The 27,856-nt window shown below is 36.2% G+C and overlaps 1 protein-coding gene across 2 annotated transcripts in view; it reads left to right on the forward strand.

The window, feature by feature from the left end:
* The first annotated feature begins 950 nt into the window (after positions 1–950).
* Positions 951–27,856, forward strand: part of LOC129725457 (cyclin-dependent kinase 14) — a 173,387-nt gene continuing 146,481 nt past the window's right edge. Inside the window, exons 1-2 of one of the 2 annotated variants that reach the window (XM_055681329.1) lie at positions 951–1,708; positions 2,603–3,063. In XM_055681329.1, the coding sequence (XP_055537304.1) occupies positions 2,880–3,063 (184 nt within the window). In that variant the 5' untranslated portion in view covers positions 951–1,708; positions 2,603–2,879. The remainder of the gene's footprint in view (positions 1,709–2,602; positions 3,064–27,856) is intronic. The other variant, XM_055681330.1, reaches the window with a different exon arrangement.

The following is a 27,856-nucleotide window of genomic DNA, read 5'->3' on the forward strand; positions in this document are numbered from 1 at the left end:
CAATGACAGCTCCTTTTGAGCTTGAAGCAAAACTGTCAGTATGCGACGTACTCGAAAATAGCGAAAATCGTTCGAATCGAGCTGCACACTGACTTTAAAAATCTGCGTTTTGCAGACGAATCTGCACATCTGGTATCTTTGAGTGTTGTGTAATTTTCGAAGGGGGATAGGTGATGCGGATATTCATTTAAAAGTTGGGCGTGGATTTTACGCTTTGGTTTTTATTTGAGAATACTAAAGCCTGTAGTACACTCTTTGACCGAGCGTCAGATATTTGTCGCTTTTTGACAGATAAAAATTTGGTCAAAGATAATTCACTCTCCAATTTTAACATGGGGCAAACACGAGCAAACAACAACCATGATGTCAAATAAATTTGACCATTATGTCAGAAGGTCAAATATTTGACCATTAGACAAAAAGTGTACTACAGGCTTTAGAAACGTTGCATTTATAGGTACGCACTTCCGTGGCTGTATTGTGCAAAATAAATTTCACTGCGTACTGGCATCGCGGCGTGCAGGCAGTATATGCTGTCAGTATGCATAGCACCAGCGTTGCCAGGTATCCAGATTTAGCTGGATTATCCAGATTTTTGAACATGTATCCAGGTAAACAGCTTTGATGTCCAATTATCCAGATTTTTCATGGCTGATCCAGATTTTATCCAGATTTTATTTTCTCTGTTCCGCAAAAAGGTCATCACTTAAATTTTGGCGCGAAATTTTGCAATTTTGTCACCTCAAATTTTGCGTACCCCAAGACTTTTATCCGAAAAATTAACCTTTCACCCCACGAAATGACTGCCAGATTTTTTCCAGATTTTTATTTTGCCTTTTCCAGATTTAAAAAAAAAAAAAAGACCTGGCAACGCTGCATAGCACGCAAGCGGCCTGGCATTGTCCGTATTGCATACAAGCGTGATAAAGATAGTCAGTGTATGACAAATTGCACAACCATCGTTGAAGTAGTCATGCATGCATATTTGGGTGAATTGAAGTAAATCAGTGTATTTGCTGCCATCGCTGGTATTAAGTAAAATCTTTTAAATTTTTGCATATGGATAAACTACAGTTCTAATTGGTGAACAAATGTGTGACTTAAATTTGGCTCACATGTTAATGTCATGCATCCGCAGTGTAGATGAAGATGTCTTGTTGTGTTGCCGCTGGTGCTGCTGATGCTGTAGGTTCATGTGTATCCGTCATCAGGTTGGTTTGTGATCTTTCAGTGTGGTCGTCCACAAGTTGGCTACGGTCGTTGTCTTGTCGGAGCCGTCGCGGCGTATTCCATTATACTGGTGCCACCGAATCGTGAACCCGAAAAGTGGTTGAAATTAGGGCCAATCGTGGGTAACATTGCGGCCCCCGATGGAATATCCTGCCTGGACAATCGGGACAAGTTCACATGTGTAGTTCGGATTTGGCTACTTGCTGGACCATTTCTTTAAAGAATCGTTTTCGTAGCTAGTGTCAGTGCGGGATCAAATCAAAGAGTAAAAGTGTCATTCTATGGTGTCCACTCCGCAAAGAACTGGAGCTTGCTGAATATTTTAGATTTGGTGCATGGGAAATAGTTTGTTCCCGGTATCGTTGTGGTGTCGCCATCGCAGCGGATTCTCGCCTAATCCCAGCTGGTGATACGAAAGATTAGCTCTTCACTGCGAAAAAGACATTTTTTGGAATTCGTAGAAGGTAAAAAGAGAATGGTAGGTTAATCATTTAGATGTGCATACTAATACGAGGTGTTGTAGATGTGTTAGGATAGCAGTGATGCCAACTCAATTGTAAATGTTCGAATTTGGTCGCAAAAACTTTTATGGAATTACCATAAATCAACAAAAAATTAAATTTCACCAACCAAAATATTAGAAACTGGGATATAAACGAACAAAATTTAGGAAACTGGTGTTCAACACGACCGCATAATTGGTGTTGGGCAAACACTGGGTAAAATAATTAGTGTGCTAATGAGTTGATGAAAACATGTTTAAAATTCATTTTTTTAGTTCAACGACCTTAAAATTTATGCTGCAGCACCTCAATCTGTCCCTAGAACAGTATTGAGATATCCTTCAACTTGATCACCGGAGCAGTAACCTAAATATTATTTTTCTGTAATCCGTGAAATACGAGAGTGCCAGTGCCTGTTATCTTAAATAAACTTACAGTAAATTTTTCTGTACAGACATGCGAGAACGCAAGCTAAGGAAACGTTAATAAGATTCTCGAATAGTTGAGTTTTAAGAAGTTTTAACTGAAAATTAATTAGTTGATTAAGAAAGAAGATGTCGCAGGAGGTGGTCGGCATCTGCCCTTGACTTCTTTGAACGGTGTGCTCACACGTTGTTGGTTAGTATTGCCTGAAAAATTGATCTTGAATCTTTACGTCTTGCTAAAAGCGTCATGCGTCAAAAAATGGTTCAATCGTTTGATTCTAACACAGTACACAGAGTTATAAAACTTTGAATAAATTTTTATCCATAATATTATTTGATGATATTATCATACATTTTTTGTTCTATCAATTAAAATTTAGATAATATTGTACATCAATATAAGCGTACTCTTTTAACGTTCTTGCAATCTTCTCATTTTTCCAGCCTTCTCCGTCAAATCTGCGATTATAATAAAAAGCGATTTATGGCCGCACTACGTGAACAGGAATAAAGTGTAGAAAGTGCGCACTTCAAAGGGGTTCAATGGTTGAGTTAAATTGAAATTGTTAAAAAAAAATCTAATTGAAAAGTTAAGTGAAAAGTGATAGTGCAAATTGGCAATAGTCGACGACAGCAAAAAAATTCTCGCGCTGCACTTTAAGTGTATTTCAAAGTCTCGTCAGTGCTGTGCATTTTATCACCGTGAAAAACGTATTGCTCGATGGATAAAAGTCAATCATCCGGTGTGGTCAGTAGCGGGGTTGGCGGAGGAGCGAATATTGTTGGTGGCAGCGTCAACAGCATTGGTGGTGGTGGAAGCAGTGGAGGCGGTGGCGGCAGCGTTGGTAGTGGCAACGGAAACACTACTACGCCTCGGCAGAATAACACGAAAAGTGTCAAAGAAGGTAAGAAATGCTTTTCAAAGTGTAAATCATACACAATGATAGGATTAAAATTAGATTTTACCATAATGACGGCAGACACAAAACCAAACCATCCTTTACTAGAAAGCAAAATTGATTTATATTCATTATTAGAGGAAAAGATGGATGAATAGAAAAGTAATGCGAAAGCAACTCTTCGGGTTGTTGAAATTTTTGGAAGAAAAAACCTCATTGCGTAAAATTTAAATCTAAACCCAAGAAGTGAACTTTCTTGAGATGTGTTTGTTATTTTGAACAAAATCGCTGATCAATGTTTTTCCAAGATATACGCGATAATCGCTTGCCAACAAAAAAACAGATTATCCTCTTGGTTAGATACTGCCCTTACAAGCCTGTCGAAGCTGCTTATTTTAAATATTTAACTGCTATCGAAGTTCCTTCCCATCAGCTTTGCGACTTTGTTTCTCGGAAAACACTGCGATTACGGCAAGTAAAACCGCGAAATTTTATATTTTCGCTCACATTCAATCAGACCAAACATGCATACCAATTCACTTGTTGACTGCTACTTTGGAGATAATAATGTGAACTTGAAAGATTCCACTTTCGCGTTGTGCATTTAAAAATAGCTTTCCATTCCGCCGGCATGAATGGCAAAACTGGGCATTGAATTAAATCGTGTCCCACTTGAGTGTAAAACGTGCGAATGGATCAATTCCACCCCGCTGGAGAGATGAAGAGATCAATTCTGATTCCGAAACTAATCAGGAGTACCGAAGCAGCAACAATTTAATTTCTTTTCCTAGTGGATCATCAGACTGGAAATCAGAGCAGAAATGAGACCAAATAAAGAAGTGCACTGCATGGGAATAATTTGGATGTGTGTTAATTTTTTGATTTTCGATCTGTGACTTTTCCACATTCCACTTTTTGCCACTTTTTCCATTTTGCTAGCGGTTGGTTTTGCGGCCGGTGCCGGTGCTCAATTTGCGCTCTGACGCAGATGTTTGATTGAATTGGGACAGTGGTATCACTGCCACCGGTTGTAAAACATGTTGAACAGTGGCGGGGGACGCGATAGCGTTGGTTGTCACAAATGTTGCCGTGGCAGGTGGATTGATAGTCGTAAATATTTTTTTCCAGAATATTTTACGATTGATCTTATTACGTGATTCGTCTGTAACGTCTAGATTTGTTTCAAAGTCGTTTTGGAAAAAATCCTTACCTTATTGGAAACTGATTAAAAACTGGTAGAATGCCTTGATTCCAAATTCTTTTCCTGACAACTCTCTATTGTGTTTTCTCTAGAATGTAAGGAACCATCCACATTACACGTGTGCAGATTTTTGACGATCTTTGATTCCCCTCTTCTTTTCCGTGGAATATAAAAATTCTAAATGTTTTCTATGGACCGTGGACATTCTACAAGTAGCACAAATAAAAATCGACCAAAGTCGCGTCGAAATTTTCCTTTGCCATTTAACCGGAAGCTGCTAAATATTTGAGGCAAAATTAACCCTAACAAATACTAATAGTATTTGCCTATCCTCAGATATAATCCAGCACGAATTTGCGTAGATATTAGAAAATCATTTTCAATAATGTTTGCAGACGAGATTAGAGTAATAGGCGCTGCTTGCTGTGCATTCAGGTTTTCTATGGTAACTATATTATCGATAATAGCCAGCAACATTGCTCTTACTTTCCGATATACGTGTAGCACAAGGCCCTGCGAGACTGTCATCAGGAATAGATTGTCGTTCAGTGATGGCGTTCAGAGGACGACGCATTCTGCGTTTAATCGTGGCGAACGATTACGCTTCCCTACAATGTTCTGAACCCATGAATTCATCGAATTGATTTCTTCAGCGCTTCCGTCGATGTGGTTATAAGCATTATTGCATTCGCTCATTAAGCACGAGCAGTGAACTTTATCGCTTTACCGTATCGCGTATGCGTCGTGGTTTCGCACACTCGTATCGTAAACGTAGCGTAACATTTGTGCGATTTTTTTTAACCATTCATCCATCCGCCAGCATCCGCAACCAGACCGTCTGATGAATGAAAATTGGAGCAATTGTAATGCAGCGGTACACTCAAATATGTTTTTGCGTGGTAGTTTCGAAGAGTTTTTTTTTCAAGCAGCATTTTTATTTTTTACGGTTAATGGAAATCGATGTATTTTTTACTTCTAAACTTAAAATACATTTTTCTGGACCATCTCGAGTAACTTTTCTGAGTGTAAGTCTCTGCACAACGAGTTCAATAGTGCTTGCACGTTGCAGTTTCAAACAGCATCGTCCATACTCTTGAGAGATTGCCATCGCTTAGCAATTCCGGACTTAAGAGGAAGCGAAGGATTTTTCAACACGACAACCACATAGCTACACTATTATTCGTTTTGCTCAAACGATTTTCTCTGCCATGTAGCACAAGTGTGGTGTTTCTTTTTTGTCTCAATAGTATTGCGTAAAGTATGACGATCTTCTCTCCTTTCGTTCGTTTTTTCTGATAGCATCACACTTGGACGAATTGTTTCCGCCGATGTATCGGGGTTCGGCAGACTAAATTTTGAAGCACATGCCACTTTCCGGTTTCTTAATTTCATCCGCCTAATGCTCTATATCAAATTCGAGTGCACTCTTTAGTTTAGAGTTTGCTGACGGCTCACAGAGGGATGGAATAGAATGTTACATTTGGTATGATTCAGAATAGTTTTTTGTGAATACTGTAAGTTTGATATCATTGAAATTTAGTAATTCAATTAGCAGCGTCAAATGTTCTGTAAATGGCTCTCACACAAATGGTTATAATTTCTTTACAAGTTAGATATCTATAGCTTCTCTACGCTATTTATCATCGAGTCCCAATCATATGAGTTAGATATTGTTTGCATACGCTCAATTGGCAATTGGGAAAGATTATAGCACATTGGTGTTTGAAACAAACACTCATTAAGAGACCGTTCCTAAACCACGTGGTCATAAAGAGGGGGACGGGGGGGTTTGTCAAAAGACCACGAAAGACCACGCATGGGGGTGGGGGGGTTAACGAAATGACTACGTGGTCTTTTTTTCTGACTTATAATTAATTGTTGCCACCAAGTCAAGAGCAAAAGCTTTTGCATTTTAGAAATTACAACTAACTTAAATGCTAACTTATCGGCTATAACGAGAGCTAATCGAAGCAATTGAGGATTGCAACGAGTTTTGTCAAAAATAGGTAATATGTAATTTTATTTGACATAGCTTCTAATGTTTCAACAGGGGACGGGACACGAGGCATATGGACGCTAGGCATATGGATGTTAGGCATAGTATGCTAGGCATACAGACGCGAGGCATAATGGATGCGAGGCATAATGGATACGAGGCATACTGCCAAAAGGCATAACGGACGCGAGGCCGAATGGACGCGAGGCCGAATGGACGCGAGGCCGAATGGACGCGAGGCCGAATGTACGCGAGGCCGAATGGACGCGAGGCCGAATGGACCCAAGGCCGAATGGACGCAAGGCCGAATGGACGCGAGGCCGAATGCGATGTTGTACGATCGCATGAGATCCAATAATGTAGTTCAGGTGTTATTATATTCCTACAGAGTTTAAGTTGGGTATAATACCTTTCTTGAAATCATGCGGCGAAGACGCATAATCGAGGGCAAGGAAACGAGGCGGCACTAAGCCGCCGTGGTTTCCGCAGTCCGAGCCGGCCGCCGACCCGCCGTCGGAAGCGGCGGCCTCTCGCACCCAAACGACTGATTTACTGGTTTGCTAGGTCTACTCAAACAGAGTTTTCTTCCCTCAATTAAGTCCGAACGAGCGGTAGCGAGTAGGGACAGCATTCGCTCGAACAGCGAGTCGGCCGAAGGCCGCGAGTGTATTGCTTTCTTAATGACACTTCGAAGCGAAATACATGTTATCGAATGCTGTGTAGATGATGACGACAATAACATATTCCACATCACTTCCCCTTGGCCTTGTGTCCTTTCGGCCTTGTATCCATTCGGCCTCGCGTCCATTCGGCCTCGCGTCCATTCGGCCTCGCGTCCATTCGGCCTCGCGTCCATTCGGCCTCGCGTCCATTCGGCCTCGCGTCCATTCGGCCTTGCGTCTATTCGGCCTCGCGTCCATATGCCTCGTGTCCGTATGCCTGCCGTCCATTATGCCTAGCGTACTATGCCTCGCGTCCGTATGCCTCGCGTCTATATGCCTAACGGGGTGTCATCGTTTCAACACCAGTATGTTTATGTAGTTCGAGTGTACCGAACCAGGAAGGACTCCTCAAAATCATTTCCAGGATTTTATTCTGATTTCTTTGCAGCGCTATTTTCATGTTAAACAACAACTCGACCAGACCGGTACTTGTTAATCAAAAGTTTATTCTTTTAACGAAGCTCAGAATTTTTATTATTGAGAGGATACAAACAAATAGTATATTTAACCCTCTCCGGCTCACAAGGTCTATCATTAAAATTTATAGCTTCACGAGAAAATTTAAACTGAACACTTTGTAGACTAACTAAAATTACTGTCAACTGTAGTATTTTGAAGAAAATGCCCATTGATGCTCTGAGACAGAATATAAAGGTTTATGGAACAATCGTAAGCACAACAAACTATTTTATGTCAAGATATGATGATTATATTTCTTGGTGCTTTAGAGTCACCAAGAGCGAGAAAGGCCTAATGCACTTTGCTTGTATACCTTCAATGTGGTCTTTGAAAACATGTTTTTTATCGTGAATTAGTCCCAAGTTCTTAACCTTGTCAGACCAACTTAAATTTACCCCATTTATCTTGACAACGTGATTATTGTTTGGCTTGAGAAAAGAAATCCCAGTCTTATGAGGAAAAATTATCAGTTGAGTTTTAGAAGCATTGGGAGAAATTTTCACTTTTGCAAGTAGGAAGAAAAAATATCTAAACTTTTCTGTAACCGTCTGCAAGTGACGCGAAGATTTTTCCCTTTTACGGAAATGCTTGTTAAATCGCAGAACAATGACTTCGTGCATCCTCGAGGTAAATCAGCAAGATTTGAAGTCAATATGTTGTACATGACTGGACCCAAGACTGATCCTTAAGGCACATCAAGTAGACAACCTGCAGAGTCCGATTATTAAGATATTTTTTTATAATTTTGATTGGAAAAATTGGAAAATTAAAAGTTTGCAATTTCGCAATCAAACCTTTATGCCAATCACTGTTGAATGCATTGATGTGTGCAGTCAGTCAAGCTAAGCTAAGTTAATTGGACCCACAAAATTCAAATTTGAATTGTGAACACTTTCAAACTGCTGAGCAAATCCTTGCACTTTTTCTCATTGGATACAAGCAAACGAGTACCATCTTTCAAAACTGGAACAGGCTTTGAAGGTTTTTTAAGATTCTTTGACAGCTTCCAAAAGGGTTGTATATGGTTTCAATTTTTAACTTAAGTCTCAAAATTTTGATTCTTCAGGAGAGTAAATCTTTGTTTAATCTCTTTCTGTAAATTTTTATAAATAGTTTTAAAAACTGGGTCACGAGATCGTTGATATTGACGTCTGCGAACATTTTTCAAACGAATTAGAAGTTGGAGATTCTCGTCAATTATTGGTGAATCAAATTTCACTTGAGCCTTTGGAACAGAATAATTCCTGGCATCAATATGCTTTCAAAGCAGAGTCAATATTCGTGTTGCAAATATAAATTTATTTTCCTTATGATAATTCATAACAGAGCTCATAGGGTTTAAAACTGATTATTAAAATCCAAGGTTCAGTTTGAACTTCAATTCCCAAAGTTTCAATAACTCTAGTCTCAAAATAGGGAAGAGCGATGGATTACAATTGCAACTCCACCGCCGGAACCCTGAATTCTTTCATTTAAAAACCACGTAATTGGGATCATATTTTAATTTAATGTTAAGCTTCAAAAAGTTTCAGTAATATTTACAATTTGTGTCGTAAGTAAAAAATTTGTACATATTGTCAGTTAAATACTGAAAAAGACGACTACGACCAATTGACTCGGCTAATAAGCGGCATTCGCCCTTACGGCCAGTTTGATAGGTAGCTTTAACGTCAGGAACAAACGTTGAAAGTTCCTTTTTGAAAATTCAAAAGAAATAGTTACCACAACGGGTAAAACTTTTTCCTTTTTCAAAGAATGTACGTTTTGTATAGATTATATTATTTGTAATAACTTCCATTCCACCAGCTTCTTGCTCAGGCAAAATATCAAATACATTTTCGCTGCACACCTTAGAATTATCCGAGAGATAATGCGTTGTTTTTTTCGCCCTGTCATTTCAGGTGCTACGAAAAAAGTTAAAAACGAATGTTAAATTCAAAACTAGGAAGTCTTGATAAAGACTGATGTGAAATAACCTACAGGTAGTCTTTAAAAGACGCACTGACAAAACGTAATGATATTCAAAGAAGCTTCGGCGATTATCAATCCAAGTAGTGCAAATCTGTTCAGAAGCTGTATACTACCCAGAACAGTATAAATGGTCGAATAAGGTTAATTTTGATTTTCACTATTTTGATATGATTTTTATTTTTGACGATCAAAATATCAACACGAGTGTTAAAGTTTATTTTGTCGGTGTTCACCGGTTGTTTGGTATCATGAATATCAATGGTCGCATGGGTAGTATGATTATCAATATGAAGACGGCTGAAAATCGATGCTTTTGAATATCATGACAGTGAATATTCTCAGCACTGCTTGTATATTCAATGCACTTTGCTTGTATACTCTCAATGTGCTCTTTGAAAATAAGTTTTTTATCGTAAATTAGTCCCAAGTACTTAACCTTGTCAGATTAACTTAAAATAACCCCATTGATCTTGACAACGTGATTATTGTTTGTCTTGAGGAATTAATTATGAGGAAAATTTATCATTTGAGTTTTAGAAGCATTGGTAGAGATTTTCCACTTTTGGCCCTGAAAAGTGCTATTTTCGTTTATTGTTCTACTAGTTTTTTCTTTCCTAAGCTAGCAGAACAGAGCTTTTTCACAGAAGAGACGAAGCATTAAATTCGCTTTCATGGCTTTTAATGAGTGTCAAACGAGCACTAAATTGTTATGCTACAAACTATTTGTTTCGTTGACTTTGTACTTCCAGCGTTAGTGACATAACTAGCTTCAATCCTATATTGATGAGAATAGACTTTTCGACACTTTTAAATAATTTTAACAAAACGACAAACAAAACGAGAAACATGAAAAGAAATTTGCAACAAAAACAAAATAAGCAAAAAATGTACTAAAAATATAAAAAAATACTGTAAAATCATCAAATTCGGGTTGTAAACTTGAAAAAATAACTCAAGCATGAAATAAATGGAAATATTTAAAAATGTGTGAGCGTGTTTTAAGCAGCAGGTGAATTGTTTTGGCTTCAGCAAAGCCTCTGGACGGAGTTTTCACAGTTCTCTTTTCACATCTTTTTCATAATATCGACACTTAAGTACATGCAGGAGTAGTAGTAATTGGCTGTTGATTAGAATAATGGATTAGTTGAAAAGAAATTTTCTATATTTTGTTATAAAAAAACGTGTTAATGAATAACCATGTCGAAAAAAATTACCTGATGAGTGCCAATTTTCTAAAGTGGTATAACTTTTAAACCCGATCTGGAGAATTCAAATGAATGAAAAGAAATCCTGAATGATTGATTTATCTCATTCACATTTTGTTTTACACACGGTATCAATATTACATCATAGTACGTGTTAATTTGCCGCCTCTGTACCGGTTGAATTTCGAGGTTAAAATCAACCTTTTGTGAAATAACGAAGCGGTTGAAAAGTTCATAACTGTAAACAGTATCATGAACTCTGAAAACATTTTTCATGAGATGTTATACCAAATGTTATACCGCTGATTAAGTTCAAGTTGGATTCATCTCCCCTTAGAGTAGACATTTATAGAACAAACTTGTCCTCGACGGTTTACGCGTGCTATTTTTGGATCAGAGAAAGTTTTTATTTTATTTACTGCCGAGTTCGGTGTGTTTTATACTCCTCAGCGATATTTTCCAAGAGTACGATTGTAAACGACCTTACAAAATATAACTATTTTTCTTTCATTTGTGGAATCAAAAAAAATTTGGATATCTCTGAATGTTTCAAATTGTAATCTTTTTCGATGAAAAAATCTGATAGAAATGGAGAATAAAAAAGTGAAATTGAAAGTAGATTAATGGCGTCTACAGCACATTCACCTAACTGTTTTGGTTTTTCTTAACTTTCCCACTTCATTCGGTCATTTTCAAACTAAGACGAGTGGAGTCAAGAAGTGGAGTAACATCGACATCAACAAACGATAAAATTAGGAAGAATGAGCACATCAATTATAAATCTTAAGATTATTATTATCACGTGATTAATACGTGTTCCGGTTTTTTGTGCCAATTAGCCAAACTTCTGAAAAAATATTGACAGAAAACCCGATTGATAGAATCTTGTGTGTGTGTCTTCTTTTAATGCAGTTTTCCGCCTTCCGGTTATAAAGTTTCAAGCAGCATTTCTCGTAAATGTTTATTTCCGTGCAGAGCGCGCGTATGCGGGTTGCTCGGGCTACTGCCGCTATTACCTAGTTAGTACACATTCAGATTCAATATTCGGAAAACGTATAAAATTTCGAAGCTGACGCAAAAACGTTCTCCGGCGGAATTTGCTTTTTATTCAGTTGCCTTCCACCAACACAGCCGTCGTCACTTTTTTGCTTTTTTGTGCACTCTGGTTCACATCGCTATATACTAGTATGAACATAAATTTTGCGATGGCCTCAGTGAGAAAAATAGTAATTAACACTCGAACGTCAACGCACGTATCTAGCTTTGAATGCACCGGATTTATTTGGAAACGTTTGGAGCTTGAAACGAGAACAGAATTATAAAACAAATCGATTTTGTGCTTTGAGAGATGAGGAAACCCCATTATCCAGTGTAGCATTCATTAGAAGTATATCTCAAAATAACAGACGCTCATATTTTCGCTAGATGATTTTGTCCTCAATGATTTGCCTAGAAGCAATTTGTTGCGGATTTTGGTGATCAGTGTTAAAAAAAAAGCAATAATTCAAACAGGTGTTCGTCGTTTTCGTTTCCGTCGTATACTTTCATCGTTATCATACTGACTGGTTCGAATCTCCTCAAGACGGACTGACAAGCCAAAGTAAATCGACAACAATGAGTAACAGTGGTCTTGTAAGGATTAAGCGTCATCATCACCATTATTGTGACGGCGGAGATTATGAATGATTGATTGAACGACCCTTGTACTTGGTGCACTCGTAGAATTTACTAGAGTAACAGTTGAAAAACAAGTGAAACATCTATATTTTCTGTTCTACTAGTCAGCACTCAGCATCATAACATTACGGTAGCAGTTTGAGAAAACCATTCAAATGTTTGCTCCTTTTCTGCACCGAATGGGTTGTCACCAGGGACACACATACACTTCACTGATGTACGATATTGTGTGTGATTTCTTTTGCACACAGTTATAGCTTATCATCCATCATCAAATCCAGAGTGAGACTACCTTCGGTAACCTCAACATCACCGCACGGCTCAGCACACATGTTTGTCTCCTCGCCGACTAGCCGGCTAGAAGAAAATAATCAATATTATTTTGTTATGGCATCTTCGTTTGGTGATTTACGTAATCACGAGGGTTTAGAAATATGCGGTGTATGTCAGATTGGTCTGATTTATACGCTGATAACATGGCTGACAGGTGCGTTTGATTATTTATCGCGAATTATCTAGTCGTGTCGTTGTTCGGATGGTCCAACGTCATCACATTTAAAATATGTTACACCGCTCAATTTTTGAATTGGACATTTTTTCGAGATTCATACTAAGTTTTTTTTTCTTCTAAAAACTATATTCAATTAGGAAGGCAAGTTTAAGATATTTTCGTAGTATTTTTTGGAACAGAACATATCCTGGTATATTAAAAATTTAGCACTGAAAAGTGACCTACTCAAAATTAGTTTAAAATGGAGCAAAATAAATACAAATTCTTTTGTAATTCTTCTCCTGTAAGAACGATAAGTTTTGTGTTTTTTTTTCTTCATCTAAAGTTTTGTGTTTCGTCTCGTAAATATTCGTTAGTTCTTTCGTAGACCTCAACTTGAAGTGTGTTATTTCCCGTGTATTAAGTATAAGAAACATGCAAGACAAGGAAGTATATGCTATTCAGGAAATATTTTTTTATATTGCTTAACCCTATCCCCGCGGAGAAAAATCAGTTTCTACATCGAAAAATGACATTCAAACTCTTATTACTCAGCAACCCCATGCATAATTGGCACAAACTATATTGCATGTTGAAGTTCAATCTGTTCTCTAACTGTTATCAAAGTTTATATGACAGGTGATGTTAATATTTGAATGGACTCTAATTTGAATATTTCAACGTAAGGTTAAGGTGATAGTCATGCTTGACATCCTCCTCAATATGTGGAAAGAGCAGAGTAATTATTCAACGTTAACTTCTTGTCCAGCATGAGCTGCGTGGAGCGATTTTTGACGTGGGACTACGTCTTTGTTTTCTATACTGGGATGCATTCTGTAAAATTGAAAATGAAACTTTTTAAGATTTTCCCATAAGTAAACGACTTCGGAATTATTCTTAGAGTAAGATTCATAAAAAAATTGATTTGGTCAGAGTTAAACAAGACAAAACCAATGATTATGATAACGTAGGTATTGTTAAACTTGTTTTTAAGGAAATAAAGCTAATTTTAATTTAAACGCATTAAGAGAAATTCTTGATGTTTTTCAACAAGAGCGATATGCTTGGTAAACACTTTCTTTTATTTTTGAATAATAAACACATTTCTGTACTACTGGTGAACTACAACTGATTTCCTTATTGCTAACCTATCTTATTTCTATGCCTACTCATCTACGTATGCTTATCTGCCCGCGCATAAAAGATAAGAAAAGGACAAACGGATTGGGCAAAAATACGTCTCGCCATGTATGCAGACCTACTTTTACACGACTGCATCCTAAATAAACAATGTTCGGACGATAATAACATCCGCACCACAACACGCTTGTGCATTGTCAAATAAATGTTGTTTGCACAAAAAAATCCTGCAGGCACAAAATCTCCAAGCATAAAAGAAATTCTTCCGATTGTTGTTAAATCAGCACTTCAGTAGTCTCTGCTGTGTAGTTATTGAGCGAATTGTCCTTCCTGTGAGAACGATCACACTAGTTTATTGTCTCTCTTGAGAAATATTTCAGATTCCACAGCGGTGTTCATTTGCGAGCTCCTCAGATACACACGATTCGTTGTTCTCTTCAAGCGAGTGCGTCGCTTTGCCCACCGGTATGGAAGCAGTTGTTGTCGCAGTGAAAGATAATCTTCACGCTTATAATTCAACAAGCTGACAAGCCCTGGGGGAGAATTTGCGCTACGTAATTAATGGACGTGCCCTGATTGATTTGTGATGGTTTGTTCAAATATTATGTAACTAAAGCGGGTGTTATAGTGAGGAAGTGTATTATTTTCCGTGTATTGAGTAAAGGAAACATGCTAGACAAGGGGGTGGGAGTTATGTCTAATCTTTATCCAATTTATTTATTATGTTACCTTATACTTTAATGGACCCCAAAACAAATATTTCAACGTAAGATTAAGGCGATAGTGATTGTTGTTTTTTTTTTTTGAGTGGTAATGGGAAAAATTCAGAAAAAATTAAAACATAGAAAAGATAAAAAAAAAAGAATTTTGTTAAGAAACGTGTTTTTGACTTTCTAAAAATAATTTTCCGCTAACAAAACATTGAATATTCAGAATATGTTGTTTTCATTTAATTTTACTACCAAAAGATCGAATACCCTCTGATACCGTCCGCAGATACGTATTTCGGTTGCTACATACAGTCCCTCTACAATTATGGGTCAGTCAACGTGTTGTCGGAATGTTCAAAAATGGATATAAAATTGTGAAAATTATTAATTACGAATGTTTTACTAACTATCTCTGTGTTCTGATGTGTACTTCCGATCAACAATTAGTTTCACTGCAGTTGATGCGTGTAAATCGGTTGGGAAGAAAAATATCACTTACATAGCATAAGACACAATTATGGGTCACTTTTTGCATTCAAAATCATTTAGTCTATAAAATCGCCAAAATACATAACGTTAGTTATTTTATTGTTGTAAAAGCTTGATAATAAGTTGTTTTATACAGTCTTGATGCATTATCATGCAAAAGTAATAAAGATAGCCAAAATATGGACTGACCCACAATTGTGCACCGTCAAATGTAACATTACTACAATTATGGGTCACTTCACTTATTGCATCGAGCAGAATTATAGTTTTTAGTGACATTTTCAACTTTAAATTATTTTATTCGTATAATGAGGGTACAAGTGAGTTACAAAAAACCACTGCTAATGAAAATTGTACAGTTTCGTGAGAATAGACGTATTTGCGTAAAAGTGACCCATAATTGTAGCTGACCCATAACTGTGGAGGCACTGTACAACCATCATCCGCGCCACATAAGAGCAGCTGAAGAGCATAACTGAGCAAACCCCTTTTAATATGTATGCGGGTTGATCAATAGGTCAGGAAGGTAGAACGAAAATTCCTAAAATCTAGGGTTTTAAGGTATGAGTTTGAATAGCCACGAAAAATGGTTACCGGCGTCTTTAAACTTTCAGATATGTACAATTTCCATAAATTACTAACAGGGCGAAGCAGATAAATGTTATCCGAAGTTAGTGGATGTCTCTCTTTGAAGATATGTTCAGCCTTTTTTTTTATTTTTATTTAAAAAGGTGTGGTGGATCATCTTTGTTCAATTGAGTTTTCAGAAGAGCCCAATATTGTTTTATGTTGGGTATTCCTACTAGTGTAAATAATATCCATGCCTTTTTTTAATCTTGGCCGAAATTGACGCGTTCAAGCCCCATCATTTCTTTCGCTGTTTCAGGTTGTCTTTTCAGGTCTTTTGTAACTGGGGTGAGTAGATTTCCTAAATTGAACTCGCTTCTTTTGAATGGTACCCTCATTGTAACCATTTAATCTGGCAACTGTGAATGTCCCTCTTTCAAGAAGGCAGAGTATGCGGATCTCTAATCGAAGCAAAGTTTTCGTCAATTCTCTCGTAAAACATGTACCATTTTGTGGGGTATTGTACATAACAATGATTGGGAGAAGTGATGATAGTCGAATCATAATGAACAGGCTTCACTGAGCATTAGATCTTTCTATACTCAATTTGGTTAAACCGGTTGAATCTAGTTTTGGTTAAAAATATGCTATTTGGTTATGTTTCATGGAAGGCCCGTGGTTCATTCTCACCAAAACTTTGACATTTGTAATACTTTAGTTCCTTCAATAGTTGTTGTTTTACAGCCTTAAAACACAAACGCTCTTACCTTTTTTTTTAAATCACTGTTGTTCAATTGATTAGTGAGCAAGCAAATTTACAAATCTCCGAGCTCCGAAAATGATTGTTATAAGAATAAACCACCTTCACACCTATACCTAGCGAATCGCAGACAAAATCTGCCGTCGTCGGTTCGGTCGAGTTAAAAGTCGCAAGGAAACTTTTTATCCGAAACCGTCAACGTCGTATAGTTCCATCCAGCACAGTGGAGTGATAGTGCCATTGCGAGCAATAATTACGCTATTATAGCAACGAGAAAGATAATGAGTACTGATTATAATTGATTTAAGCTTTAATCTTCCTCGCGAAGCGGGATTTACCTCTTTCCTACGCGGAGCATGGTGTGCAAAATCTGGCATCCATTACGGCGTAAATTGATACATTTGCAAATTAGCTTTGGCGTGGAAGTCGAAACTTTCGCCCGTTTACATCGATTGCGGCCAATTCAAGGCGATTGAAATTCCTCTGAGCGATGTCAGCGCACCAATTTGGCAAGTTGGCCAAAGATTTTCGAATCAACAACGTTAGGTTTGAGTTAAGCAGAAAGGAGAGAATAATTGGGCTGTTCACAAAGATTTATTGCTGATCAATTGTATTGTTTCGTTGTTTTCTTCAGCCTTGGAACACAAAGTGTAGTTTGAAATCACAGTAATGGAGAAGCTTAATTTATATGCACATTGCTTTCTCGTAAGATTATTCTGTTCTCTAGAGTGAAACCGTTGGTGAGGAAATGCGAACAAACTGCAGATGACACGTGCTTTATCAGCTTTTTACTGACGTTCGTCGTGTCAGCAAATGAGCTTGACGCTGATCGAACACCATCTGAGACCGCTCGTTTGTCTCCTTGGTGGAATTATTCCACGGAGGGTAGAATACGTGGTGCCACGTGATTGTACCATGCAATTTAATTACGAATCAGAATGTCGTACAGCGAAAGTTTGCATTAAAATACAGTAGCAGTGAAAAGAGCACGGAGTAGAACAAAGACTGGCGAAAACCACAAATGGAACAATTTTGAAAGCTAAAGACTGCGGTCAGCGTGAGCGTTTGGTAGGGCACTTTCTACTATTTTCGCAAATTGGACGCTTGGGCTCCAGGGGTATGTTAAGTGTACGGCTGTTTTACAAATTTTGTGTAATGTGGATAATTTCGGCCTGTTAGAAAATGAACAACGATATGCCCGTGGCAAACTGGGTCACATCACATCAAGTCCCTGATTGAAACGGGAAACAGTATGCCAGTATACGTACGAGTTATACCAGCCCGATTTTCCCAACAGAGAATGGTTCTCGTACTCTGAACGAATTGGGATAATGTTCTGCTGACGAAATTCTACGACTCGCGTGTGCACTGGTGAAGAGTTTTCGTTGCTATATGAGCGTAATGTAATCATTTCCGGGGCACGCGTTATTTCACGTGTGAACTGAAATAGAACAAATAATTAACATACACACCGTGTGGAACGTCGAGTTCAACTTTATGCTATTTTTGTTCAAACGCGCGGTAGTAACAACAATTACAGCATCTATTATTCTAATGCCGCAGCGTTCACTGAGCGTAAAAGCAACTTCAAAATATAGCGTAAGGAACTTACCACCCTGTCGAGTTTGAAGTCGTTATTTTTCCTATTCAGTTTAAGTTAGATGTTGCAGCAGAATGAGTGACAAACTAAACACTCGGTGCACACTAGTGTTTTTTGTTTCAACTTAATTTACTTGACTTACTGTACAAGACTGGATGGAATGGTCTAAGTGACGTAATTTTGAACATTGCATTTATAACCTAATCGTTTAGTATGACATTTCTACGCTTTCTGGTTATCACTAACGTTGTTTTCATCTTCTCTGTTTTTTTTTTGTAGGTAAGACAAGCCGAAAATGAGAACAAAGCTTGAAATCATTCAGCAGAAGCAAGCTAACTAACGTGGATAATTAGGCATCATCGGAATAAATTCATAAGTTATTGCACATAGCCGAATAATTTCATGTAAAATCACATGTTATTTTATGGTACATGAATTCTTGTAAGCATAACTAAATTGCTAATTTGTCAGTAAAATGATACCAAATACATTATTTTACTATCATCCATTTTTACTGAAAAAAATCGACAAAAAAAAGTTTACCAATTTTTTTCCTAAAAACCTTTAATTTTCCATAACGTTTCCGTTCATAATTCAGGTGCATTTTCAGGCAATCTTCACTTTCCGGTTTTCATCTGAAACAATGATTGGTATTTTGACAGCATTTCAGATTTTTCGGTGCAGATGTGTAGCGCTAGCGGATTCCAAACCCGACCTTCTACTGGCTAAAATCATCGTTGCTATCGTTCCGGGCTCCTGTTATCGTTGCTTCGCATGTGTTGCTTAATCTCAGCTCCACTGCATTTCGATTCAGAATCAAACATTATCAGTTCAAGTGTACCGACATTATTATGAAGGCAGCGAGTGGAAGCGAATCGCGCAGAACGGACTGTGAATTTTTTTATGGCTATCGAGCAAAATCTATCTTCAGGCTACGTACGTATTTTGAACGATGGATAAACTGCATTTTTGTGTGGCAGGAAAGCAAGTAAATTATTCATACGTTGTTTTTTATGCTGCCATGAAAATTAAATTGGTTAATTATTGAATTTTTATGTCATATATTTATTATTTATCAAACGCACTTTTTCTTTTTGTAAGAAAGCTAATTAGAGCGGTTATTGAGCAAGTCACAAAAATAAATGTTACATAGCTTTTTTCTACAATTTTGGAATGAATTATTGCACAAAACTAAACATTCTAAAGTTTAACCATTAGATTTGAAATCAAGAATGTGTTATCTTTGATTTTAACAATCAACTTTAAGTTTCTGAAACTATAACTCCAAATTACAAAAATTCTATGTATAAAACAGAAATAAATGCAGTTAAAAATTTTCACTACACAAGAGGATTTTATTAACATGTCCCACTTTAGTGTGGAAGCTCTTGGAGCGAACAGCAAATACACCAAGAGAAATTTCATCATAATTTTGAATAAAGCGATTTTTTTTTTCAACATCCGCTCATACCTCGGGATGCATGAGCGGATGCGGATACGGTTGTCAATTTTCATGCGGATGTTCTGCATTTACGGATGCGGATATCCGTAGCATCCCTAACACGGATTTTCGTTCCGTTCCGCCTATTTTACATTTTTCAGTCAGTTGTGTCATAAGAGTCCTTGGTCAAGAGAAGTTTATCGAGGTGTTGTCAAATTAAGTTTTGGGGGAGCCTGGGAATTAAGCCATGCTTAAAGTCCCATGAAACTCTGCGACTGTGAAGCTTAATCCGCCTGTAAATTAGATACCTCTGTAGAAAGAGTAGAAAAAATTAGATCCGTTGATTGTATAATAGGCTGTCCCAAAAAAATCGGTATTGCAAAAGACAAGGTGCTCAATCATAAAATAAAAGATAATATTATTTATAACATTTTTGTCAAACATTTCGACTTTCTAAAAAGATGTTTTCAGGTTGCCCGAACGTGATTTATGGAAAAATGGCTTTTTGAGCTACGAAACCACTCTCATGCACCTTTTGCTATTCTGTTCGATTCCCACATTTTTCCATGTTTTTTTTTATTTTTGTAAGGGTAATTTTGAATATTTTACATGGTTTGGTTCAGCACAGCATGCAGTTATTTAACTCACAGAGAGCTCATTAAACATCGTAAAAGAATGATTTTTTCCATATTTTTTAGAAAAAAACCTTCAAAACACTTACAAAAAAAAAATCAGTCAGAAACTGAAATTTTTACTGGAAGGCTCATGACGAAAATTAACATGAAAAAAGATCCTTGATATCTTATCGGGAAGCTGAGATATTAACATTTTACATGTGATGGAAACCTAATACTATGTAGGACAAAACAAACATTGAAATTTTTTGCAAAGAAAAATTGAAAAACGTTTATTTCTGCGGTTTATTTAGTGATTAAACATAAAAAAATGTCAGTAAAAGGATAACAAAATAAGCAGAATCAGCTTAAAACCACCTAGACCAGAAAAGCCATAAACTGAATGATTGAAAACACTTCTAAACGTGAGAAAAACAATACGATAGACTTCAAAGTCTACTCTAGAATGACTTATAGCAATTGGAGTCCAAACAGAAAATAGCTTAAACATAGTACAAATTCATGAAATCATGATATGGTTGTAAACCGCTCGAAGATATTAAATAAAAGATCAAAAACAAAAAGGATTTAACAGTAAGTCAATATAAAAATAAAAACTTTTCTACGAGTTAGAAAATATTAAAAAATACCAAATACACCAAATTTAACTCAAAATGCATGAAAACACTCCGAGAAGCAAACTGACTGAAACCATTTGAAACAGCAAGTAAAAAAAATCTTACTTCAATTTCAGAGCAACAAGTTCTCAGGAAAACAGAAAAATCCTAAAAATTGAACATCAGGAAAAAAGTGAAAGCTGCTATCGAAAATTTATCTCCAAGTAACCTTAAAAAACATTCAAATGTCTTTGAAAGGTAAAATGAAAGCATACAAAAGTTCATGCTGAAAAACATCCCTAAAATTCAGAAGAAGTCGAAAAGAAAAGAATTTTGAAAACAACTTTAAACAACTAGAACACGTTAAGGATAGAAAATACTACAAGGTATACAGCCCTAGGGGATGTATGAAATAGTGACGTAGGACCAAATATATATATATATATATATATATATATATATATATATATATATATATATATATATATATATATATATATATATATATATATATATATATATATATATATATATATATATATATATATATATATATATATATATATATATGTTGTAAGAGAGAAATTCAAAACCAACTCTTCTTTTGACGATTAAACCGGAAAATCATTAAATTTTAGCAGCGGAAATTCTTGAAATGAGGGTTATGTCTTGTTGTGATAAACTATTCATAGGCAACACTATCGTTTATCATTGGTGCGCCCTGGTCGTTATTGTAAATATGATTTTTGAGAAATAGATGGACATTTCACACTAGGAGTAGTTGTGAAAATTCTCGTAACTCTTATCTTCAAGCATTTATAGTTCTAAAAAGAACCGATTCGATAATTTTCAGCTTGAAATGTATGCTACAGAATGCTGATGATCACACCACCACCGGTAGCATCGATTATTTGTTGCTGCCGTGTGCAGAATAAAGGTAACATGCTCCGCGGTGCCTGGAAGTTGACTCGTATGCAGCTCTCGTTTCTCAATGTCGCGTACCTTTAACAGCTGCATGTGTAACAAACTAAACTGAAGCTGAATTTTCCACACGCAGTCTTTTGTATCGAGTTCAGCGTAGATTTTTACCATTAAGGCGTGGCCACATAGCTTATAGAAAGAAAGAGAAACAAACCAAAACATCTTCAATACTACTGAGTGACTTTCATAAGCATCAAAAGAAAGTTTTTGCTTTCCCGATGCGAAAATCACTCTGGTTCTTAGATTAACTAATTTTCGTTGCTAATATTTGACTGACAACGGTGTTCGAGTGAACACAAACAAACAATTAAACCGGAAAATCACTCAATTTAGCAGTGTAAATTCTTGAAATGAGGGTTATATCTTGTTGTGATAAACTATTCATAAGCAACACTACCGTTTATCTGTGGTGCGCCCTGGTCGTTATTGTAAAAATGATTATTTAGAAATAGATGAACATTTCACACTAGTAGTAGTTGTGAAAATTCTCATAACTCTTATCTTCATCATCTTATAGTTCTAAAAAGAACCGATTTCTCAATGTCGCGAACCTTTAACAGCTGCACCGCACTCGCTATTGTGGAACAAACTAAACTGAAGCTGAATTTTCCACACGCAGTCTTTTGTATCGAGTTCAGCGTAGATTTTTACCATTAAGGCGTGGCCACGCAGCTTAGACAAAGACAAACAAACCAAAACACTTTGTTGAGTCAAAATATGTAGGCAGTGGAATTTATTTCGTCTATGTTATTGTTATCTGTGCTTGGGAAGCAAGTCAATAACGAGGGAAATGTATGGGAAAGCTTTTTCCACCATTAAGCAGTGAAGCAACAATGTTGAACATAATATCAAAAAATTGTTACACATTTTATCTATCCACCGACATATAAATGACTAAGATGCATTAAGTCGTTCGCTTGCTATAACCGTTTGAAATCTGACGCAACATTTGCCAGTTTCATTTTCATTTTCACAAAGTGTAATCTAGTATAAAAAACAAAGACGAAGTCCTACGTCAAAAAATCTAGAAACGCATCGAAGGTAAGAAAAATCGAAAATAAAAAAAAAATATAAATTTTCGTCGAACCGATTGAAATTTTTTCTAAACAAAAAAAAGTTATCAATTAAATCCAAAAAAATTACTCGTTTAAAAAAAAAAAAACAGTTGAAAACAACAATTAAAATTATCTTAAATTTGATTCAAATTATTAAAGCAGGTAATTCTAACGAGATGAAAAGACTAAAAAAATGATTCAAGCTCAGCCTAATGTTACTTTACGAACTAATTTCATTTTTTGTCATAATTGACTTACATTTTAAGTTTAGTAAAGCGGGCATTGTATGTAGTTTCGCGGGGATGCGAAGATGAACGGGAATAGAAGGTGTGAATGTCAGTAATCATTCACTATCAACATGCATAGAAAAAATAAAACTAAAAATCTCTCAACCATTCGAACATTGCGTAATAAATTTTCTTGGATCATACACCCCAAGACTGTTAAAACCATTTTAACCAGTTAGTTGAGTTGCTTAAGTATTTTCGTTGGAGTTGGAATCCGAATTTCTCGACTAACGGCAATAATTTTTTCTCGTACCGTTTATTAGACCTAACATTGCGAGTAATGCATATCAGACGCGCTATACACAGCACTGCTTGCGCACGTATGCGGGTGATACTGTACGATTATCATGAAAAGACACTCTCGCTATACCAGTACCGGAGAGAACAAAGAATTCTCTCGACGAAAGAACGGCGAGAACTCGCACAGTCTTTTTACCTTTTATTACCTTTGTTATACTAAACAAAAGTTATAAAATCGGTCGAAAAACGCAAAATAGATCCAAGATCCGGAGGGCCGAACCGTATTTACCATTCGACTCAGCTCGACGAACTGAGCAATGTCTGTTCGTGTGTATGTGTGTGTGTATGTAAGTGTGTGTGTGTGTGTGTATGTATGTTGTCTGTATGTATGTGTCGCAAAATACTAACGCACCTTTCTTATAGAACGCAACATCCGATTTTGATGATCTTATATGCAAATGAAAGCTACTGTGCTCCCCCAGAATGCTACCGAGTGGATTTGATTAGTGGCTTAGATTTCGAGACATTGATCGAAGAGTATTTTTTTACATAGAATATTTAACTTTGAACACTAAATGAATCTGTTGAGGGCCAAGTCTTGTATATCAATCGACTCAGTTCAACTAAATGACCACTGGCTGTATATATGTGTATGTGCGTATGTACGTGTATAGGTGTAAATATGTTGTTTATCTGTGTGGTATATCAAAATGAACAAAGAAAAACAAGAAAAAATCCCACCTTTCTTACAGAACGCATTATCCGATTTTGGTGTATACAAGTGCAAATGGAAGCTCCCAAACTCTTTAAAAATCATACTGAGCGAGTTTTTTTTATTTGCTTGAATGTTAGAATATTTAAATCAGAATGTTGTAACATAAGATATTGTATATTTTGGATCATTTCTGTCTATCTTTCTTTTTTTTCTATCTCCCCTTTTTTTCTCTCGCTCTCTCTTTTTTCAACCGCTATTTATTTCTCAAAAGAAACTAAGAGTAAAAGATATCTTTGCTGTGTTTCATACTCTGGGTAGTGCGTCCTAACTGGTGTAAATTAATGAACCTTTTGTAACAGTTTTCAATATATTTCAGAGGGAACCGGAATGCTTATTTCTAGATAAACATTTCAAAATGTCCTATCTGCTTTTATCGCTTTTCCGGAGCGTCTTTTTATTTTGGTAATGGTTCAGCTGTAGTAACTCTCTCAAGCGTTTGTTCAGAAGACTAGTGTGATCCCTCCGCTATCAACTTGTGCAAATAACGTGTCATAAAAGGTGTTTAATAGGTTGTGGTGATTGAATGAAGGTGATCGATCAAAAAATCGATCAAAGCAGATAGGACCTTTTGAATTGTTTCTCTAGATTTAAGTCCGCTTCTTACTCACCTGATACACTACGCTTTTGTGTATTATGAATATTGCTTTCTAATATAAAAGTCAGTGCAAACAGAGTATCCATGTTATCCCACTTCTCGTTGTCGCAGCAAGTTTTATAAAGTTCTGAAATTGTTTTGTTGTTTTTACCATACAGCCTAGGCTGTATTGTTGAAATTGTTTTTACCATACAGCCTAGGCCTTGAAAAAGAGTAACGTTCTCGAATACACTTTAAAAAGCCAGAATCCTTAAGTCTTGCGAAAAACCTTCATTTTCAAATCATACATGTGGAATAGAACTATACTGACAACTGTCAAAAGTAGTTATATGAATTTCAATGAAATTTATTAGCATTTGATCCTCACAGATTTTATCAAGATTTTTGTTGATTTCTTGAAATAATCACACGTATTTTTCAAGTAACTTTTATACGGTAACAAAGCATTTAACGCGTTCCTGTATAATTTTGAACTATAATTTCTTGAGAGCAAGTTTGTCGAACTTTGCTGCAAATCGTAGGAAATATTCGATGCTAATTCACGATCTACAATCACTATGTTCTTTTCTAGATTTTGTGATTTTTAAAAACGAAGCCATTGTGGTATTTTAGCTTGGATTATGAGGAATTATATCAATAGTATTGCAATGAACTGACAAACATATTTACTGTTCTAGAATGAAATCTGCATCATTGTTATCTTTATTGTTTCTGGGCGTTCGGTTTTGTCAAAAATTTATAAATTGTTTCTATCCCAGACAGCTTGAAAAATGGTTTGAACATTCACAATATTTGTGAAACTACGTCGAGGTTTGATTCAATGATCGTATCTGGTTCATCCTCTGGAAAACTATCTTTAAAATTAAATTTTAAACGATTTATGATTTACTGGCATAATAAGTTTATGTGTAGTAATAGTTAGTATAACAAAGGTTTCTGCACTGCTAGGTGGATTAATTCAGGTTTTTCTTTTTGGTTTTGTTTGAAGATAAGAGAGACTGAAATAATTCTTCACCACGAGCAGGCAGGTATGAATGGTAAAAGTGTAATAAAATTTTGAGTGTAAAATGCGTCCTCTCCACCGCTATATGTCGATACTCAAATTTTTTTTTTTAGTTTTTGGTTCTTTAGTTGAACCGGTATGTTGAAAGTGCCTCAGAGTGCTAAAACAAAATTTATTAAAAATGATTTCAAATTAGCCTAAAACCATACTGTACCTCTGCTGACAGTAGAAAAAAAAGTATCTTATCTAGCCGATATTTCTGAAAAGTTCTCAACATATGCCCAACATGTCTGAAGAATGTTTCCAAAAATCGAGGAGGCTACAAATAGAATGAATTCAAATTTATCTCAAATATAGCTGCCAACGACTCTAAAAACCAGAATATCTGTAGAACTTACATTGGTTTAGTATTTTTTGGCAGATTTCCGTTTCCACGTGGACATTATAATATTACTATATTACTCTCTTGTGGAACTCCAGTACATGTTTTCCTTTGTCTAGGAAAAAGTAGGGTTCCAATAAAAAGTTTTGTCTTCTTAAAAAGACCCCTTGCAAAATGTAATCTCTATCGGACTTTTCTCGTATTTGTTTCCCTCAGCAAGATCAGCTACTGCTACGATCGGTATTTCAATTATCAATGCTGTATGACAAACTTTGAAGACATCATATTTGACTAGAAAACTTATCAAATTCATACTCTATACTTAAAATCATACCTGTTTGCTGGATTACAAACTTCAAATGCAATATTTCTAGGTTGTTTATGAATAACAATGGACATTGTAATAGCTCTGAAAATACAAAATTAAACAACAACAGCTTAAAGTTTCGGAAAACCAGTCAAGTGGATGTGAACGGGAAAGTAGTAAAGCAAAGCACCTTTGGTGCTATTATGCTAACGAAACTTGATCTTCTGTTTATTATATAAGACTTCGCGGCCAACAGTCAAGTGTACAAAACAATTGCTACGATCCTACTGACACTAAAAATTTCCTCGCGACCATCTGAGAGTCAACAGGAAAATATTATTAGAAAACCACGACACATTACGGTAGCCGACGCGATTTTATCAAATGAACGCAAATCTTTGGATATCCTATCAACATAAGACGAACAAGAAAACTGTAACTGGTCGCAATTATTCGAGATATCGCTCCTTTCATTTATTCAACAAGATGGTGTTTCAAACGGAACCAAACATGAGAAAGAATACAAGTGGATTAAAATAAAAGATCTCCACTTTTCGTTTTATTTTATTTGTCTCGGACGGTGCATTCCGTGGGACAGGATAAAATGGAAATAAGGGCTGTAGGTACTGTGAATGTGTCACAGTTAGAACTATACCCCAGTGGTGGCCATATTTTCTCATTTCGTTCTGGTTATTACTCAGATGCACATGTAGCATAACTCGTTAGAAAACCGGCTGTATATTGTGGGTGCAATGAATCCGCTTTGAGTGGTGGTTTTAATGTAAAATAGAAAAAGTCATGATCAGTGCTACGATCTTTTAATCTATGACAGTCGCTTTCTATTGAGGTTCGAACTTACAACGACTTGTTGTATAAGCGTCATTCTTTGAAAGTGGATATATCTTTAGCACATAAAATAGAAAAAATCTAGTTGATATTAAAGCATGATTTAGAAAACTCAGAATAAAAATGATGAAAGATGAATTGAATTCAAAATAAATTTTGATTTTTTATACTTTATGTCGCCGTTTGTGGCAGAACATATGAAAACAAAATTAACGAAAATGGTTAAATAGAAATAGAGCTTTTTTATGTTGAAAGCTCAGTGACTTTAAAAACTTAAGATGTCCTCAAATTTAGTATCAATGTGTGCAATAAGGCTTAAATCAATCTGTAAATTATCATATTTGTAACAAAAGGATAACGACATTTCAGTATTATATATAGTTCCAAGAAAGGCTCAAATGGTCCATGTCAACTCTGTGAAATCAGCTCAATCACCATCCACAGTTCTGAGTGAAGGAAAACTTTCATCGATAGACTATTCAAAGCAGACTGGCATTTAATTCTCTTCCGCTATGCCTATTGAAGCAAATCACTTTGATCCGGTGCCAGAACTTTTTATTTTTTTACCTCTGGACCTCGACGACGTCTGCGATATTGATGTATCATCGTTTCTCACCCTCCAAAATGAGAGTACGAGTGTGATATTTTCTCTGCTTGGTCGTACTAAAG

The sequence above is a fragment of the Wyeomyia smithii genome, chromosome 2 (assembly GCF_029784165.1).
Source record: "Wyeomyia smithii strain HCP4-BCI-WySm-NY-G18 chromosome 2, ASM2978416v1, whole genome shotgun sequence".
NCBI lineage: Eukaryota > Metazoa > Arthropoda > Insecta > Diptera > Culicidae > Wyeomyia > Wyeomyia smithii.